Raw genomic sequence first — 19,308 nt, forward strand, 5'->3', positions numbered from 1 at the left:
TGAAGTCAGGACCTGCAGTATGCTCACAGTGCTGCTCCTCTGACACGTGTTGACCGTGGTGCTCCAGCCAAAAGATGCCACATGGAGCTGGGCAGGGCAGCCAAGAGACAACAGCAGCTGACTGACTGGCTGGCCAGCAGCAGCTGCTCTCTCCTGCACACTGTAATTTGGCAGCTCCTTATGCCAGCTCAGCAGCCACTCCAGAACCCAAGCTCCAAGTGGGGACACTGAGCAGGAAAACGTGTGCAGCAGTGGGGCCTGCGGAAAGAAACAGATGTGGGGTTGGGGGGGAGGCTTTATTGTGGGAGGTAAAAGAAATACGATGAGCTTGCCTGGGAGGCAATGGCCAGCAGCCAGATGCTGGCTGTTCAAAGACGTTTGATGCATACTCACATCCCTCCCCTTCCCTCCCTGACTTGAGCATTTTGACCTCAATCTGAGCCTCTGATCACCTCTGTGCAAGTAAGAATAACCACGCTTCCTCTAGACTTCCGCAGTGTGTGCATGTGTCAAGTACTAAAAGAAAAACTGCCATATTCAAATAGCCTACAATGAAAGGAAGCCAGAGCGTAAGGAAGGACGTTCTTTTCTGTATTTAGAGGCACAATACATACTGGCAGTATTACGACTCTCATTTCAGTGTCTTCCTGCAGGACAGCAAGCCTGAAAATCTTTTGACAAAGACTGAACTGCCCGGAGGACACTCATTGCACCATTTCAGTTAACATTAATGAAAATTAAATAGTCAGATTGCAAACTTCTTCCTTACAGTTTCAAAATCTATATGTGAGCCTGATAAACAGCAACCTTCTCTTCCCAAAAAGACAAATAGCTTGAGGCCTCCCCTCCCACTGCAAAATCAAAGTGTCTTCTTCATTACGATATCTGCTCTTCATTACAATCAAACAATGAGTTCAAAGCCAGTAGGGAAAGGAATTTTATTTCAAAACTTCTAAAAGATGAATACAAATAATAGAAAGTAGACAAAATTAAAAAACTATTTAAAAAGTTAGTTGTCCTTGTACAAGTGCTATAAAAAACTGAAGGCAAATGACCAAGCACATTTTATTAAGTTTTGTGTATTACAAACCTTGACAATTATGCATGCAACTATCTTTTGGTGTTCATGGATTTTTAGTGTCTGTTTGGTCACATTTTAAACACATCAAGGAAATTCCACCATGGCAGTACCTTTGCAAATACAAATTAGGGGAAGTATTACAGATGAGAAGTTTTGCAAGAAACATGCCTTAGGAATCAAGCCTGTGCTACACATTGTGTCCAGCAGTTTCTAATATGTGTCATTTATGGAGTTAGATACACTTGAAAAATACCATACTTGGTTCCTGGTCTTGCTAATGGAAGCAAAATTCCCCCCGAGAATATTACTTCAGTATAACTGTATTTAGTTTTATACTTTAACGGTTCACTCTGTGGATGTTTTATTTTGGAAAAATACAAATAGGTTTTGCTATCATTCTGGTGTAACAGTTTACCAAGATAGGCGTATATGACTTGGTAAAAATTCATGGTTTTCTTTTCTAAAATGTAAACTTCTCAAGTGATACATGTATAGTTAGCATAGTGTAGTAACAATGGTAACTATTATGAAAAGAATAAGGGTTACATTAAAAAACTTTAAGAACATTAGCAAAACAGAGTGAAATACGGATACACAAGAACAAACAGATAAATATTTAGGACACTGTTTTAGCCACACAGAAGTTAGGACACAGAGAGGGACTTCTCTTGTGAAGGAAAGGCAGTTGTTATTCATGTCATGCTTGAAGGCAACTCTCCAGTGACCTTCCCTGTAAGAGGAAAAAAAAGGTTTATTAAATGCTGTCTTCCTAACCTGATACATTTCTCTTACAAATTGTAACACAAAAGCTCCTTTGCACCCAGAAAAACTGAATAACTACTTTCCTTTGTTGGATGTTGGCATCCTTCAATATTATAAGAATTTTTAATTGGCTTTTTGACTTTGCTGTCATTTTCTATGATCCTAAGATAACTAAATAATAATAAACTAGATAACTGATCTATCAGCAAAAGATGACTAAAGGATATCTTGGGCTGAGCTATACATTTCTAAAAGTATCATAAATTAACCATCAAACTTGTCTGAGAAAGTATTTTATATCCTGTCTGGATGATGTAGTTAGACTTGAATCCTAGAAATACATACATACACACAGAGAGACACAAGAAAGAAAAGTAGAAAGACTGCTTCAATAACAAAACAACATATTCAACAGTCACTATCAATTTTGTCTTATTTGCAGGAAGAATTAAGGTTAGCACCTAAACTGAGAAAAATCTTCTGCTTGTGCTTCCCGCCCCCCAAGTTTTTTGAGAAGAGCATCTCATGCTCAGTTGTTCTCTGTCTTCAAGTTCAATCCTGTTTTGTCAAACCTATGCAGCAATGATCAAACCTGTGCTATTGATGAGGCACAAGCACAACTGCAAGCTTGGGAACCCTGGCAGTAGAAAGGGCAAGATTTTACAATGACTTTATGTTCTAGTTTAAATTCTGCCCTTAAAGAAAACATTCGTTTTCACTTTGATAGCACTCGCAAAGAAAGAACAGAATTCAGTGGTTGTTCCACTCTCTGTAATTTTTTCAGCTCTTCAGCAAGAACTATTTTTATTTTTTCTTTTAAAGAAGAGTAACCCCTTCTGAATATCCTACTTCCATGTATGTTTGTCATGCAGAAGAAATGAGATTTTCCAACAAAAGTTATGGTGTGTTCCTGCCCAAGACTGCTAGCACGCACACATGGCCTTTCTTTCTCCTGCTGCAATCACTGGTATCTGTGTGACAGATGGGAGAGACAAGAGTGGGCGTCATGGAATTGGATCCCAAAGATTTGCAAAGGCTGGAGGGTCACCCACTCACCCTGCAGGTGTTAACGCAGGTACAAGCAACTCAGTGCGCTAAGGCAGACAGAACTTAGGGAGTATCTCATTCTGTAGACCTGTGCTGAAAAACATTACAAAGGATGTGATTACAAGTTGCCTCAGTTCCTCTCTGCTTCCACCACTTTTGGTGCTGTACCAACATTAACACCAGAAGGAGCCTGAGGACAGACACAGCCAAATGAACTGCACTATGACATTTAAGAAAAAATGTATTTTAACAAGGTTTTTCTTAAGCTGTGAGCTAGTCATCAGAGCACATGCAGCTGCCTCAGCTTTGTCTTACTTCTTCAAGCTGGGTACATGACTGGTTTTTATGCCTGGCTGTGTCAAACACAGCTGTGTCAAACACAGCTGTGTGTCACCGACAGTTTTTATTATTTTGGATGCTGCTAATGACCCTAGAGCTGCTCAAACACAAAAAAACCCAAACAAAAAAAACCCTCATAAACAAAACACCTGTAGAAAGAGCTGTAGGAAAGAGACATGCTTCAATGGCCACACCTAAAAGAAACAGAAAACAATTTGTAGAGCCAGTGGGGAAGTGGTGAACTACCAAGAACTTGACATTCAAACAACTATCACCATCTGCCCTTCAGTTTCAAATCGGAGTTGTTGTCATGGTATCTGTGACTTTATTACCTGATTTCAGAGCAGAGCACAGGATCGGGGTTCTCGAAAGGGATTGCTCCCCGCAGGAACCCCAACAAGCAAGGCATCTTTGCAGGCATTCTGCATACAGTACTGCTGGAGTTCTGCAGCTGCCTGAGAGACCTGTATAAAGGAAAAAGAAAAACAAATCCAGAGAGGAAACTAATTCATTCACAAGCATCTATTAGGCATTTCCTCTTGAAGAACCATTATCAAACAGAGCTGGAGAGCAGCCAAGTCAGCTCTTGGATTCTAAAACACCAAGTAAATCAGCACAGACCCACATTTAAAAAGCTCCAATGAAACATGCACGAAATACTATGCCAGTGATGAGCCAGAGGAGTGTAGAGGACTGAGGTGCAAGTGCAATGGAATTTGTCCTCATTAAACTGCACAGGGCCGTGACCACAGTATTTTCCAATCTACTGTACTGTTTTCCAGTTTATATTTGAACTTGTATCCTCAGATAATTTATAAAGAGGATTTTCATTTCCAAACAGAGCATGACAAGGAATGAAACCAAAAAGATGAGGATGAAAAGCTTTTAAGTGCAAATTGCCACCTTCCCCTGGCAGTGAAGTGAGAGCTTCAAATCCACACTCTGGCCCCCAGCGAGAGCAGTCCAGAGCTGCAGAACAAGCCCAGGAACCCAAAGGCAAGGTGCCTCCAGCACTGAACTCACCTGCTCTCCCTGTGGACAGCACATCAGTCATGTGCCTGTATTTTTGCAGGAAAACATAGGGGAATTCCCAATTTCTCAGACATGCATTGGAAACAGCTGCAGGGAACTGTCAAAATCCATGCTGTCTGCTACATTTTTTATAAAAGGAAATACTGAATGTACTGGTGGGAATACAAGTTCCCCTCTGACCTCATTTCTGCCTTCATTACAGGACTCCTGAAATAGTGATTTTTCTTCCTACACAACTTCACGGTGTTGCCAGCTGAGGGACGAGACAATACCCAGAAGGACCGTTCACGCTTCCCAGCCTCCTGATTGAAGGGGCCACCCAGGAGCCCTGATGGGATATTGGTTCTGGGCCATCCCATCTAACAGCATCTGGAAGTGCATGGGAAATCTGGCCTAGCGCATGCTTTTGTTTGCTGTTTCACTGCTGTCCTGTTCAGCACCTCCCAACTCTCCTCCAGGATGCTCATCCCGGTAACTGCCCGAATTTACCTGGCAGCTGTCAGCATTTCAGGGAGTTGTTAAGAGAAGCATTTTCCCACAGGCTCCCAGGTTCTCTAGAGGGGAGTTCCAGGAGAAGCATCCACAGCAAGGATCCCTGCTAGTCAGTGGGCTTTGCCACTCCTCCTTTCTTTGAGGAGAACCTTTTTCTGGAGGCTGCAAAGGTCTCCCACCCTGCCCAACTCCTTGGACCCCCTGCAGCATTAGCACCCTTGCCTTAACCACAGTGCCCGACCCCTTGCTGGTACCCAACTATGCACCACACGGCTATCAGGCAGAGGTGCCACTTGCCAACACTGATCAGGCCAAGGGTGCATGGAGTTTTTTCCTGGGAAAATGAGCAGAGAGTCATTCAGGGCACGGCTTGCCCTGTGAGCATAGCACAGTTAGCAGTTCCTCGCTGTGTCTCCTGGCTCTTTGCTGCCGAACTCTGCAAAACATACTGACCTACGTATATCCCGGTGCTCCTGGAAAGATAAAAACCTGATTTTTGGTATCTGTGTGAGAACTATCTGTACGGCAGCAGACTGTTGTTCTAGGACAGATCTGCCTACTCTTAGCCCTACCTGTGCCCCTATAACATACTTCACTTCTCAAGTTCAGACAGAAAATACAAGGGTTTCTGCCATTATTTCATCACAGGACAAACACATTCCCTGCAGCAGCTGCCTGCGTGCAAGATGTGTGTGAGTACTTCTTTCCTACTTGGTTTCCTCTTTCTGAAAATATTGTTCCTGTCTGCTTTTTTAGCTGGCAGGGTAAACAAAATCGCCATTGGAACTTTGTAGTATGGGATGTATTTTTAAAAATCCTTTCATATCCAGCTTCCATCTGAAAACACATTGTCTATTCAAAGCAGCCAAAACAATGTTTTCTCCTCGGTGTCTGCTAAAACTGATTCAGGTGGTTTTTCACCAGGTGAATATATTCCTCACTGTTTTTACACCACATGTCAAAAAATCCAGATGAAACTTTTTATAAGACACATTTTTAATCATGCATCATTTCACTTGTGAAAAAGACATGAACAGGTTCCTGGAACAGCAGACCTGGAAAAAGACTGCTGTGCACAATGCTGCAAGAAAGGTGAGACTGAGGTCTCACCTGGAGACCTTCCTGGAGATGAAGCAAACCCACATTAAAGATGTAGCCTTGAGCTTCAGAATATGTTACCGCCACAAAGTAACCCCCAATAAACTACAAACTGTATTTTTTATACCACCTCCACACGCTCCCCCAAAAAAGCAGGGAGGTGGTATATGCCTCAAAATGAGCAGGAACAGAGATCCAGGCTATTGCTGGTGGTATAAAGCAACAGAAGTGTTTGGTCAATCATTTCTGCGTTAGACAATATCCCTCTTGCCACAAGAGCCTACACTTCTACTCTGCATCGTGCTGTTTCTCAGATTCCCACACATCATTGCAGTGATAAGCTTACAATCACTTCTAGTGAATCAAACATCTTCCAATTCAGTATTCACTAATAAACTTAGTAACATTAATGAATTGATCAGGATGATGTCCAAAAGCCATAGCAGCTTCACCTTGGAATGAGTACTTCAAATTTTCAGCAGCCCAGGACAGGAATAGTGGCAAAAGGTATTCTAAATTATTTTTAAATCAATTAGCAAAGTTCCTGCAGCTCAGTACGCTGGCACTCTGTCAGACTGAGGAAGATGGTGTTTTGTGACTGGCCAGAGAAAAATGGCAAGTGCATGGAGGTGGTAACTGAAGAGGAAAGTGCAGAATACAAATTAATTTGACCGTCATCACAGCCTGTGTCGTGGCTGGAAAGAGTCATTTTTGCAAAGCAGTTGCGGACACCCCCCCACACACACACACCTGCTGGGAGCCAAGGGCAGTCTTGGACGCATCTGTATGGGTGAATTTGGGCTGCCAGAGCAAAAAAACCCAACCAGACCCAAACCTTAGGAGATGGCAGATGACAGGGCCGCCTCACGAGCTTGTCTTTGTCTGGAAATCCGCAGGCAGCAGGAGGTTCATGCATGCGTAGAAAATCGCCTGCTCTCCCCGAGTGTGTCAGCGGGTACAAAAATACACCGCCTCTCCCTGCAAATCCTGCCGGAGCTCAGAAGCGGGGCCGGGGGGGCCCGGCTGGCTCAGCTGTGAGGAACGACTCCCGATTCTCACGCTCGCTTGTGCAGAGTTAACGGGGTGCTGCCGTATGAACTTACCGCGGCTGCTTCTGCCAGGGAACGGCACTTACCCACCGCGCCGGCGGGGCCGGGAGCCCGGGGGCTCGCAGTCGTCGTCGTCGTCCGCCGGGCGGGGGGGGGGGGGGCCACAGGCACCCCTCGCCCCCTTCTCCCCCCCGACTCCGCTCCCAGGGCGGGCGACGCGGACGACGCAGGCAGCAGCGGCCGGAGCGGCTCCTCGCCGCCGCCTCCCGCCGCGCTGGCCCCCCGCCCCGCCTCACCTTGATCCTCTCCACCGCCGCCTCCAGCTTCAGCTGCTCCACCAGCCGCTGCATGGTGCTCAGGCTGCCGCCCGACGACATGCCCGGGCCGCGGGGAGGCAGGCAGGCAGGCAGGCAGATCCGCTGGGCTTGGCGCGGCGCGGCTCCCCCACGCCGCCGCGGAGCCGCCCCGGGGAGGGGCCGGGGCCGCTCCGCCCTCAGCCCCCGCGGCACCACCGCCCTTACAGCGGCCCTGGGGGAGGGCTCAGGCTGCTTCGGGGGCAGAGAACCTTGCTGGTTAAAATAGGACGGGGAGGGCGAGAAAAACAAAAAACAAAACAAACAAAAAAAAGGAAGAAAAGGGGGGAAGGGGGGAGAAGGGGAAAAAATGGAGGGGAAAAAAGCGAGAAAAAGGAAAAAAGAAAGAAGGGGAGAAAAGGGGAGAAAGAAAAGCAGAGGGAGAGAAGTGGGGGAGAACGGGAGGGAGAAAAAGGGGAGAAAAAGGAGAAAAGAGCAAAAAAAGAATAAGGAAAAAAGGGGAGGGAAAAGAAAGGGGAGAAAGGAAAAGAAAAAAAAAACAAAGGAAAAAAAGGAAAGAGCAGAAAGGGAGTTCTAAACATCCTGCAAAGATTTAACGAAAAGCCTGCTGTGCCCACAGGCAGCTGCTGTCAGCATTGCTGCATTCCCCCCCCCCCCCCCCCCCGTTCATCACCATTTCACTAGTGACCATAAATAAGTCACTTCACTTTTTGGTGGGGGTTTGCCAGCCGTCAGAGTTTGCTGGCCTGTTAAAAAGTTGGCAGGGTGAAGCTCATAGCATCGGGTGATTGATCTCGACATAGGGACAACCAGCCATGGACATGCTTGAGCCTCAGCATGGTCATGGAGAAGACTCTCACTCAATGTAAAAGGCCCTGACTCTGAATACCATTTGCATATTGAGTGAAATGTACGTTTCACCTTATATACACTATGTATTTGAAAGTACCTACATGCTACAAAACAGATACAGTTCTTTGAAAAAAGTTGATAGGAGGTAAGTGGCTCTCCTTCAAGATCCTATTTACCTTGCCACAATTCTCCACACAGAAGATCTCACCACTACCCAGTACCAGCAATACTTGTGCAAGCAAACACTTCTCTCTGAAGTCATCTTGATTTACACTGGCTTTACCAGGTATAGTGTTGTAACTCCCAGCAGTCTCACTCCTTTTCTTTTTTTTTTTTTCCTCTTATGTATATAATTGCTTTGTCAACTTTATTTCAAGATAAAGTAGGGCCTGAATATTTATGCCCAGAAGATGGACATCATTTAGAACTACAGTGAGATGTTAGGCTAGAAATGCTCAGTAGCCTCAGCTAATGACTTATCACTGCAATGCTGACAGCTTTGTAAAGACACGTGAGTTTTTTTTCTATCCTCCATCATGGAGATGTGACTGCAGTGTCACTGCCAAGCAAATTTTTGCTGCGGCCCATGAATTTATGCCTGCATCTGGTTATTTTCAGAGGGCTCATATGTTGAGAAAAGAGGGAACTCCAAATCCAGCCTGCAGAACAGCTCACTTCCAGCAGGTCATACAATAGCTGCCAACTTTCCCTTCTCCACTCACTCGGTATCAGGCCACAGTTTTGGAGATAATACACTATTGCCACTGAAAGACACAGTTCTGTCCTCCCCAGGGACTGCCCCTCCATTGGACCAATTTTCTGCTGTAGTGTCAGGTCAGGAAGTTAATCTTGATTAGAACTAACCTAGGCAAAAAGAGAAAACAGCTGTGTTTTGACTGCCTATTTGTATAACCCAAATACTTGGCTTGGGAGTGAAAGGATGGAGCAAAGTGAGGCACCAGGGCAAGAGCAGCAGAGCTGTTAGCCTGTGAAACTGCGGCCACAGGTTTAGATACTCTTGCCTGCACTTGCCTGGTTCTTTTCCAGATATAACTGTCTTACCTAATGATCAACACCATTTTGCTTGTGCTTACCTTTACTCCCTTTGTTTCTATCACAGCAGCTTAATCTTCCCCCTTGCACTCTTGCAGGAGACTGTGTTTTGGGGGATGAAGCAGCAATAGGCCCAGGCTGTGAAGGTCTCTCACTTGATGAACATCTTTGCAGTGTCCCTGCCACACCACTACAGCGTCCCTAAGATTACTTCATGAAAGCAGGCATAGCTTATTCTAGATACCTTCTCTAACAAGTTTTAGAGTTGAATTGACCATTAAATACAAAGTTAATTAAGTTTACAGCTACACTACATGCAGCAGAGATAAAGGACAAGTCTAGCAGTTCCTCTTCTATTTTACTAATGCATACAGAAGTTAACCATTTAGCATAGTACTTCTACCATGCTCATTGAATATGTATTATTTTAAACAGAAAACAGATGACATTCCAAGAACTAGTGAAAGCTAAACTAGCAAAAGAGGCATAGAGAACAGAAACTCTTCCTCAAAGAATGAAGACAGGTCACCTTTGCAGAATCAGAAACATCTTGCTTCAAAAATTAATCAATAAGCATTTAAAAACTTTTAGCTATTATAGGCTTTGGCAGGAGTAGCAAGTTCAAGAGCTTCTCTCCCAGAACCAATCTCCACAGAAGCCAGCTAACCTAGCACTGTTTTCAGCAGAAACACTTCTGAGGAACTTGCTGTTACAGATGTGATAAACAACAGGAAAAGCCCAACTGGGCTATGCTCCCCACCTGCCCATTCCCCAGTAAAATTCCTGAATAGAAATATGGTAAGAGAATCCCTCTTACCAGCAAAATCATGGAAACTCTGACCTGAGACACATCACACAGGAAACCACAGCATGCTGTTGTGCATTATTTATTCTAAGTAGTCTGAGGTCTGATCAGAAGAGATAAACATAAAGAATACTTTAGATTTAGAATTTAAAGCAAATTCAGTATGTATATTATATAAACTTCTATTTACATAAGGCATCAAAATTGCCCTTTTTAACAAAAGGGTCATTTTCCCTTTTACCAATACTTTGGTGAAAGAAATGTCACATGTAGTAGACTAGTATTCACTGGTATACTACTACTGAACAAGCAGGTACAATCCAACATACAAGATGAAAAACCAAACAAAAGATCTAAGCATACTATTTCATTAATCACTCTGTAAAACAAATAATCACTCTGTAGAAAAAAGAATTAAGGCTTGTTTGCATCACAATAATGATCAATCATGCATCATTTACTCCCACAAAGAATAAAATTCATTTCCAACTGGAGCAGGAACAGCAAAAGAAGTAGTCCGGTATAATCCCCATATTATCTACATCAAAAAACAATTTGGCATCTTAGAAAGTAGATTGAAAAGTAGGGGGAAAGAGAGAGAAAAACAGAAAAGGGCCTTGCTTCAGAACCCTTCATAAGCATTTCCAGTGTCCTTTTGCAGGAACCCTTCAGTTTAAAAAGGAAAAAAAGGACTTTCAAGGACTGATCTAGAAACATATTCTAAAGACTAAGGTTATGGTTCCATTGATCATGAATATGAAATACGTAGAGAAGATACATTGTTTGGAATAATGAATTCCACACTGAGATCCCCAAGTAAATGGCATATATACATTGAGCTGAGCCTGTTTAATAGGTCTGATCTATAAAAATGGTAAACCTGTATTATTTTTCGGCCTGATTTAATAATTCCTGAGTTTTAGATCACTGCTGAGTCACAGCAGACAAAACTCTGAATGATGTAGTGAAAAGTTTTACAAATAATTTTCAACATTAGCACAGACTTTTTTCAACAACTTTCAATCATCAATAAAAGTCAGTCTTCCAGGTCCTTCATTTTTCATCCACCGCCGATATCTCTTCCATCGAGGATCCAAGGCCATCTTCTTCTTTAACTCCTCCTCTTGTTGTCGTTTATAGACCTGACAGACAGACAAAAGTTTTTAGTAAGGCTGAAGAAACAGCTTAAGTGAAACTCAAGGAGGGGGTGTAAGCATTCATAGTTCAACTGGCTTATTGTTTTTACGGAAGACTGAATTGCAACATAGCAGTAGACCTTTACCAACATAAAATATAGGAGTACCTTCAGCTGAGGAGCCTACTGGCTGTCATTGAGATGCTCTGCATTTTTGGTGAGAGTAGAACTACCTCCTTGTAAGGCCATGCTGCAAGCTCCAAAACTTTTTTTGCTAAAGAACTAAAAGCTCATGCATTTCACAAAATTTACAGTAAAGAACTGCTAATGCTCAGAAAGCTACATTTTGAGTCCCTTCTCAGCACACATACCGTTCAACACAGTTCAGCTCCTCACTTTAGCTGTTTTCCCATTTCAAAGTCATTGTCTAAATAGAATGCTGCTATGGAACTTTTTATTCCTAATTAAGTTTCTCAAGTATATTAATATCTCTGCATTAAGTATTGGCAGTACCAAATGATAAGTAATTACATTCTGTCAAGAAATGGTGCCATTGTAATGAAATCCACAATTATCAGAAGAGTCAAGTATCTAAAAAAGAGCAACAGTATCTGCATTTTTATTCTGGAAGGCAGTTCATGTAGATACAGCCAGTGTAAATCTCAGCCCCATACAGGTTTATGTCATCTCAGTGTCATCTGACTTCTTTCCAGAAGGGAATTAAATTTAAGGTTCTGCTATGCATGAACAAGATTTTAAAAACATTAGAGATGGCTTTATAAATACACCAGCTCAATGTTCAGTTATCATACAGGTTTTAAGAATTACTAGGAAATTAATGGGGGGGGGGCGACACACCACCCAAACATTGTGGACCTCCACGATGTACCTGTATTGAATTCTCAGTCTTTCCCACCCTAAAAGGACACTGGAAAACTAAACAATATGCAGATAGGCATCTCCAGTGATCAAAGAACAGAGAAGCTTTTGGGGAAAAACACCTAAGCATATTTTTCAGCCTAGAGAAGACACAACTAAGTTTCAAGTAAGGATATGGTAGTGGTACACAGGAGCACTTGTAGCACAAGAGAATAAATCATGATTATTCTCCATTTCCAGTAATACAAAAATCAGTAGGTGTCCGTGTGGCTTCAAAAAAAACCCATCTTCTACATGTATTGCTGAACTCATGACCAGATGGCACAGCAGACACTGGAAGTTTTAATGCATTCAGGGAGTGACTAGGTAAGTTTATTAAAGAAAAACTCATTAAAGCAATTACCTACAAAGACACCATTTCCTTTTCAGGAAGTCCCAAAGCTGCAAATTACAGTGGATAAATATTGCTATACAGGTACAACTTTCCTGTATTCTTCACTAAAAATCAACTGCTGGCCACCACAGGAGAAGAGTTTGGGCTAAACAGACTTCACTTCTAGCAAATACAGCTCTTCTATATTCAGTGACCAAAACATCACTAGTTAAAAACAGCATGGATCCCAACCATGTATTTTTTCCTCTACAACAACAGGATATTCACCCTATCTTACTTTTTCCATATAACATCTCCTTTGACTAGTAACATTGCTAGAAAACAATCTGCAAGTCCAAACATCAAGTAAACCCATCATAATTCAACATGTGTATGTACATGTCAGCTAACCCTTTCCTTACATTAGCATCAATTTTACTATTTTCCTCTTCAAGTTTCTAGATTAATTTACCCCGCCTACTTTTAAAGATGCATTCTCTTATCTTTGGTGCCCTGCCAGCAGCAGAGGCAGTTCTGCCACCATCGCATTTCTTTTCCCAGCATATGCAGAGCAGCAGCAGCATCTCTTCTTCCCCTTAAGCAGGCAGAGTTTGGATTCTCAGTTTCTCTTCTAAAAACCTCCCACCCAGATGGCCCACAGATGAGCTTCTGCAGAACAATAAAAGTGTTTTGTCAATCTGCCACTCCCCAGTACCAAAGTCATTCTGGACTGCAAATTCCATGCTGTGGCTAATGTTCTTTCACTGCTTTCACAGAAAGCTTAAAAAAAAAAAACATACTATTTAGTAACTGGCTACCCATGGCTAGAGTAACAGTTGTGCCCAATGGTATTTCATATGCCATCTTTACTTGAATAGGTATACAGCACAGCAATGACAGTCCCTGACCCACTGAAGGAGAAAGAACTATCAAGGGACAGCTTAAAAAAAACAAGCTAGGAATTAATGGCTTCGAAGACTGATGAAATAGGAGTTTCAGATGATCCAGGTAATTCTTATTATAAATTACTACTGTTAGGAGAACAGTCTTCAACCTACTGTAATAACTTTGTCATACCACATTGTTATAAGAAAGCCTTTCGTCAGATTCAACTGAGTGTTGTATGCATAGATACCCTAACAGTCACAGGTGGATGTCCCCAGACCAAGCAAATCCCTTCCTATATCCATGTGCATAGTCAGAAGCTGTTGTCTACCAGTCCATGAGCACAAGAAGTGGAAGAAAACACAACCGAGCGGTTGTCTAACAGTTTTCAATTTAGCAAGCAATAGCTAAAATTGAAGCAATGCTTCACACATCCCTGTCCCAAGCACCTTCACAAAACAGCTGTTTGTACTCTGGGAGTGCTAGGTAACTAACATTAGCTTTTCCACTAGAGCTACTCACCTCATAGTTTTCTCGTATCCACAGTTGCCGTTCAAGAAAGGTTTCTTTTTGATGATCTTCTAGGCTGTCAAACTGAGACTGAGACATTTTCATGTACCTTCGTATGATATACAGCTTCTCTTCCACACCGTACTCTTGCCCTTTAATAGTGAAACGATAAATCCACCAACAGTACCAAACTATGTATTTGCACAAGTAAAAAGGAGCAAGAATGATCTGAAATAGAAGGATATCATATATCTTGGGCTTCTGATAACCGCCTTTTATATCTATTTTATTTTTAATGATGTCTTTGATGATTTCTTCCTCTTCTTCACGAATTTCTTCTTTAGACCGCCTGTTCTTGCCTTTTTCTTTAGTCTTGTTGAGTAAACCTTGCTGCCTGGCAATCTCAGTAGCTTGTATACGGTATTTTGGCACTGTTGCTAGGTAATTGATAGCTTCATTGTAACTACTCCACCAGCTGAAGAACTGTAATTGAAGAACAATAGAAGTAAAAAAACCATAGTTTTATACAGACACATTCCTATTTGGAGGTTTGCCAGGAAAAAAAATAATAATGGTGTCATACCCCTTTAATCACAATTACATTACAGCAAGGGTAAAAACTGAAGGTAACAGTACTTCTTCTGCAGTATTACAGAAGCTATAATTATTCCTCCAAACTTAGTAAAGCATCTGGAAAACAGATGTATAGATGAGTATCTTGCAGCAATATACAGTGATGAGGAAGGACAAGCAGACACTGTTCAGTTTGGTTTTGTTCACAAGAAAATAGTAATCTCCTGAAAGTTAATGCTAGGCTGTGCCAGCCATTCTCAGAAGCTCCCTGTGCTGGTTTTGGCTGGGATAGAGTTAATTTTCTCCACAGCAGCTTGTAAGGGGCTACATTTTGGATTTGTGCAGAAAACCGTGTTGATAACACAGGGATGTTTTCCTTACTGCTGAGCCATACTCACACAAGAGTCAAGGCATTTTCTGCCTCTCACCCCACCAGCTGAGTAGGCTCGGGGTGCACAAGAAGTTGGGATGGGATGCAGCTGGGACAGCTGACCCCAACTATGGATTTATAAATAAAGTAGCTGGTATAGGAACATTTCATTATAAAATTGTTATCCATTTAAAATAATTAATTAAACATGGATTAAGTACCTGGCAATCTCATTAGTCTGACAGGATTCACTTCACAAGATTCAACAACCTTCTCTAATCTCCAGTTACCCGCTGAATTTCAATGAGGACCAAAACCCCCAAACAACAAATCTGAAATATAGTGCCTGGGGTGAACATGTGTACTGGGGCAACTTTTTTAAAAAAACCAGCATTTCACACCATTCACCAAGACAAAGGGTAGACATATACACTTTATACAACCTTAACAAAGGCCAAGAAGCAGAAACAACAGAAAGCAAGAGAGAGGCAAATCAGTTTACACAGATGTTTACACTGAATTTGCAATCATCTGGCAGCTGGACTGCAAGAAAGTGACTCCACTTACAGCCAAAATAAGAAATAAGAGGTGAAATGAAACTCTGCCATTGGAAGCAAGTCTGAAGAGAAATAAGGTACTTGATTGAATATGCCATTGGAATTTATTATTACAAGCTCTCAAACTCTGATCAACATATTTTTATCTTCCAATATCCCACTAAAAAGTGAGCTATCTGCACCACAGAATAAGCTGCCTCCTCAGTGACACTGTTTAACACCTGGCACATTATGAAAGCTATAGATACTTCTCTTCCCACTCAGAAACTCACTGAGCAGTGTCACATAAACATGGAATTTTACCTGGAACACGGAGATGGCGCACACCGTAACTAGAATCACTATCCTGACATCCACTTTAGGTGCCAATCTCCTGCTGTAGTAGTGATAGTAATGCCTGTAATACTCTTCAGGATGATCCAACATGTAGTCATAATCTTTACGCATCTCTTCATCCTGCAGGATGAGATGAAAAACATGCACAGGTTCAGATTCCTGTTTTCACTTACTCTGTTATAGCTGTGTTTTACACCTCATTAATAACCATGCAACTGTAAAACTGACAATAGCTCGACCAACTATGAAGCACAGAGGAAACTCTTTGGTCCTTTTCTCATATTCTCTATTAATTTGTTCTCACACTCATCTGCCCACACACATGTCACATATGTGGTCTTAAATGCGTAAGCACGCACCGCATGAAGACATTTAGCACTGAAATAAAGACAGGCAACTGAAATCCAGATAATATGGATTTTTAACTTCTGAATGGGAAATCCAGATGGACTAGAGTTAGTAAATATCACTCAGGAAAAGACTTTCAGATGAAGAGCCTGTTAAGAGCTTGTTTTACAAATCTTTTAGAATTAGCTTACAGGGCTGTGGAATCTGTCCAGTGGAAAACCATTTCAAAACCTCATTGTTCACATTTTCTCAGGAGTTTTTCTCATTTTCACCCACATAATTAAGAAGTAAGAAATCTAATTTTTTCAGCCTCAGCTGCATTCCTTTCCTACCCGCAAAAAAATTCCCTTTTTTCTCCCTTGCAGCCTTAAAACACTTACAGGTTTTTCTCCCATTCCTGAGTTCCATCTTTGCCAAGCCACACATATTTTGCCCTGATAAGCCTCCCTTACAAATCCCATATGCTACTCGAGTCGCTGTTACTTTTTTTGTTTAAAGGTATACCTCTAAGATAAAGCCCAGCAGGTTCATTTTAAATACAACGGGATTTCCAAGAGAACAAATCCTACATACAACGGGATTTCCAAGAGAACTGTATCCTGCCCCTCACCGCACTCTTGGACTGGTTATTGAAGAAGTTTTTGCAGTTTTTTTCCCCCCCTTCCCTGACTGCTGGCAGGAAGCAAGCTGGTTAAGTCCAGATAAAGGAATGCAAACCCGAAGCCGCAGAGCCTGCCGCGATGCACCCAGGTGTAAACCCGAGGGGCTCCGACCCTACCCAGGGAAGAGACACCTGCAGGATGTGCACGGCCGAAATCAGGCAGAATCCCGACGTTTAAGCCGCGTCTCTTTCGACACACGCTTCAGGTACAGATGCGGCAGGTGAGCGAGTCGCAGCCGTCGAGCAAAATTTAGAGGGGATTATGCACCTTCCAGCGTTTTTGTTTTTTTTTTTTAAAGCCACGGTTCTTCTTCTCCCAACATGCGACGGCTTCGCTTCACTGCCTGCTCTTAGGGCGCGAGCTGCCCAGACGGGTAACTGAAGCTCCGCTGAAGGAGGGAGGCGAGGAGCGTGCGGCGGACGGCGCTCGCCCCAGCCCCGCACCTACCCACCCGGACACCGCCCCCGCTCCCCACACCAGACCGCCGCGGGAAGCAGCGGCGGCGCGGACAGACGCGATGCGGGGCCCGGCGCCCTGCCTGCCTGCCCTCCCTCCCCGCTCCCCGGCCCACCACCGCCGCCGCCGCCCCCCACACGGCACCCCCCCACCCCGGGGCGGCCCCCTTCGCCGGCCACCCGCGCTGTCTCTTACCGGAGCGGCTCCGGCCGCGGCGGCGGTCCCGCTCTCTCACCTTGAGGGTCTCGTAGGCGGTGGCGATGAGGAGGAACTTCTCGTGCGCCGCTTGCGGGCCACCGCCGCCCGGCGCGGCCGGCTCCCCACGGTAACGGTCGGGGTGGTACTTGCGGGCCAGCTGCCGGTAGGCGCGGGCGATCTCCGCCTTGCTGGCCTGCCGGCTGACGCCCAGCACCTCGTAGCACACGCTCCGCCCGCAGTAGAGCCCCTCCGTCAGGCCCCGCGCCGCCTGCGGCAGGAGCGCCACGCACAGCCACAGGCAGAGCAGCCGGGCCGGCCCCGCGCCGCGGCCACCCGCCGCCGCCGCCATTTCACTGCTGCCGCCGCCGCCCGCGCCCTGCGCAGGCGCTTGCGCACGGCCCGGGAGGCGGGGCCGGCGGGGAGGAGGCGGGGTCTCCTCGCGACCCCCGCCGGGGCCGGCGCCCCGCCGCGAGCAGCGGGGGTCGCGACAGAGGAGCGGTCGTGACGGAGCCCGGGCTGGCCGTGGCGATCTTTCTGCTGCTCTCCCCCCGCCTGTCCCCGCTCGTTCTTTCCTTCTGGGAGGAATCTTTTGAAACTCGCCCCGAAGCCGGCTTTAATTTAAGCTCAGCGTTGCAGGGCTGGGGCTTCGCCCTCCGGTTCGCGTTGTTGGACCGGTGTGATTTAACTGTCGGCCCCCGCAGGGCCTCCCGGTACGCACACACACACACACGCACACAGCGCGTACCCCGCGGAAGGTGTGTTCGGGAGCGCTCCTGCTGCCTGACGTGCAGGCGGCTGCCCCTGATGGCAGCGGCAAAGGAGAGGGTCTGAGGGGTCCCTCCCTTAAAACGGGCGTCTGGCCTCACAGCTGCTGCAGCAGGTCTGCCGCCTTAGACCTTTCTCACCCAAAGGCTCGTTTTGGAAACGAGGACTATGCCCCTGCTTCAGTAGAACTAGCAGGAACGTTGCCTCGATATTGGACCTTTCCCGGGAAAACCGGATCGATGCTTGATGCTGGCAATACCCGCCACAAAAATACTCGGCTCGTCAGAGGACGCATGCTGTTCTTCTGCTGGAAATGAGCATGCGCTTCTGGCCTCCTCTGTCTGTCTCCTTTTTGCGTTAATAAATGTTTATCCCTTCCTTGAGAGGTGGATGAGTCCCAAATCTGCCTCTGCAAAAAAATTCCACCTCTTTGCAGCTCATTAAGAGTCCAGCCCCTCAGCGCCGGAGGCTGACATTCAACTCCTCAGATCCAGAGCTTAACAAATATAGCAAAACCTGTCCACCGCCAGTTTTGTCCCCCTCCCGCCCCCTGCCCCGAATTGAGAAAGCAGCTAGTTCTTTGACACGGTGTTACCCGGGGCTCACTTCTGCCAAGAAGAACGGGCTCTGGAGCTGTCGGGAGAGGCCACTGGCTGACCCCATGCCGCCTGCAGGCAGCATTAAAACAGCTGGCAAACGGTCGCCACGCTGCCTGCTGTCAGGTACACGCCAGGGGTGTCTTCTTGCAGCCTCTTGCCAGTAAGGCAAGCACCTCACGGACATTACAGCCGGCACGGACCAGCTCGGGAGAAGGATGCTGCGGGGTGGTCACACGTTTCTCCCGCAGTCTCAGCAACCCCAAACCGGCACGTAAGGGACTTCACAGTGCAGCTTTCTCCCTTTAGCTTTTTAGACTTTGGAACACAATAGCTCAGCAGCAACGGTACGGAACTGCTCCTTCTTTAAAAAAAACAGAGATATTCCTATGGATGCGTTTGTCACGCATGCTGACCCACGGTCACCTCAGCACGGGAGGCAGCGGTGCCAGGGAAGCTGGTCGGAGGAGGCGGTGTCCAGCGGCTGTGCCTGCCGCTGCCAGCACGGGCACCAAGGCCTCAGGCCGAGGCAGCCGCAGCCCGGCGGGCGGGTGAGGAGGGCTGCCGCGCCGCACGCTGCCGGCAGGGCCCGGGGCTGCGCCGGCCTGCGGGCCGCGCCGTGCCAGGGCCTGGGCGGGGCCGTATCAGGCTGTGGGCGGGGCCGTGCCAGGGCCTGGGCGGGGCTGTGCCAGGGCTTTGGCGGGGCCGTGCCAGGCTGTGGGCGGGGCTCGCTGCCCGCGG

The 19,308-nt window shown here is 45.5% G+C and overlaps 2 protein-coding genes across 2 annotated transcripts; both read right to left on the bottom strand.

Moving 5' to 3' along the window:
- Positions 1 to 924: 924 nt before the first annotated feature.
- Positions 925 to 7,315, bottom strand: GNG10 (G protein subunit gamma 10). The gene is made up of 3 exons (XM_052775983.1): positions 7,197 to 7,315; positions 3,562 to 3,693; positions 925 to 1,811 (listed from the first exon to the last, which is right to left on the bottom strand). The coding sequence occupies exons 1-2, from the start codon at positions 7,275 to 7,277 to the stop codon at positions 3,568 to 3,570; spliced, it is 207 nt and encodes a 68-aa protein (XP_052631943.1). The 5' UTR covers positions 7,278 to 7,315; the 3' UTR covers positions 925 to 1,811; positions 3,562 to 3,567.
- Positions 7,316 to 9,990: 2,675 nt separating this feature from the next.
- DNAJC25 (DnaJ heat shock protein family (Hsp40) member C25) lies at positions 9,991 to 17,555 on the bottom strand. Its single transcript, XM_052775980.1, has 4 exons — positions 17,244 to 17,555; positions 15,510 to 15,662; positions 13,719 to 14,189; positions 9,991 to 11,066 (listed from the first exon to the last, which is right to left on the bottom strand). The coding sequence occupies exons 1-4, from the start codon at positions 17,553 to 17,555 to the stop codon at positions 10,944 to 10,946; spliced, it is 1,059 nt and encodes a 352-aa protein (XP_052631940.1). The 3' UTR covers positions 9,991 to 10,943.
- Between the last annotated feature and the right edge of the window lie 1,753 nt (positions 17,556 to 19,308).

Source organism: Harpia harpyja, chromosome Z (genome assembly GCF_026419915.1).
Source record: "Harpia harpyja isolate bHarHar1 chromosome Z, bHarHar1 primary haplotype, whole genome shotgun sequence".
NCBI lineage: Eukaryota > Metazoa > Chordata > Aves > Accipitriformes > Accipitridae > Harpia > Harpia harpyja.

Excerpts from the sequence above, each read along its gene's own strand:
- DNAJC25 (XM_052775980.1), bottom strand. The coding sequence starts at position 17,555 with ATGGCGGCGGCGGCGGGTGGCCGCGGCGCGGGGCCGGCCCGGCTGCTC. Across the intron at positions 14,190-15,509 it reads GCGCCATCTCCGTGTTCCAG|TTCTTCAGCTGGTGGAGTAG; the intron begins GTAAAATTCCAT and ends CTTCAATTACAG. Across the intron at positions 11,067-13,718 it reads GGATACGAGAAAACTATGAG|GTCTATAAACGACAACAAGA; the intron begins GTGAGTAGCTCT and ends TCTGTCTGTCAG.
- GNG10 (XM_052775983.1), bottom strand. The coding sequence starts at position 7,277 with ATGTCGTCGGGCGGCAGCCTGAGCACCATGCAGCGGCTGGTGGAGCAG. Across the intron at positions 3,694-7,196 it reads CGGCGGTGGAGAGGATCAAG|GTCTCTCAGGCAGCTGCAGA; the intron begins GTGAGGCGGGGC and ends TCCTTTATACAG.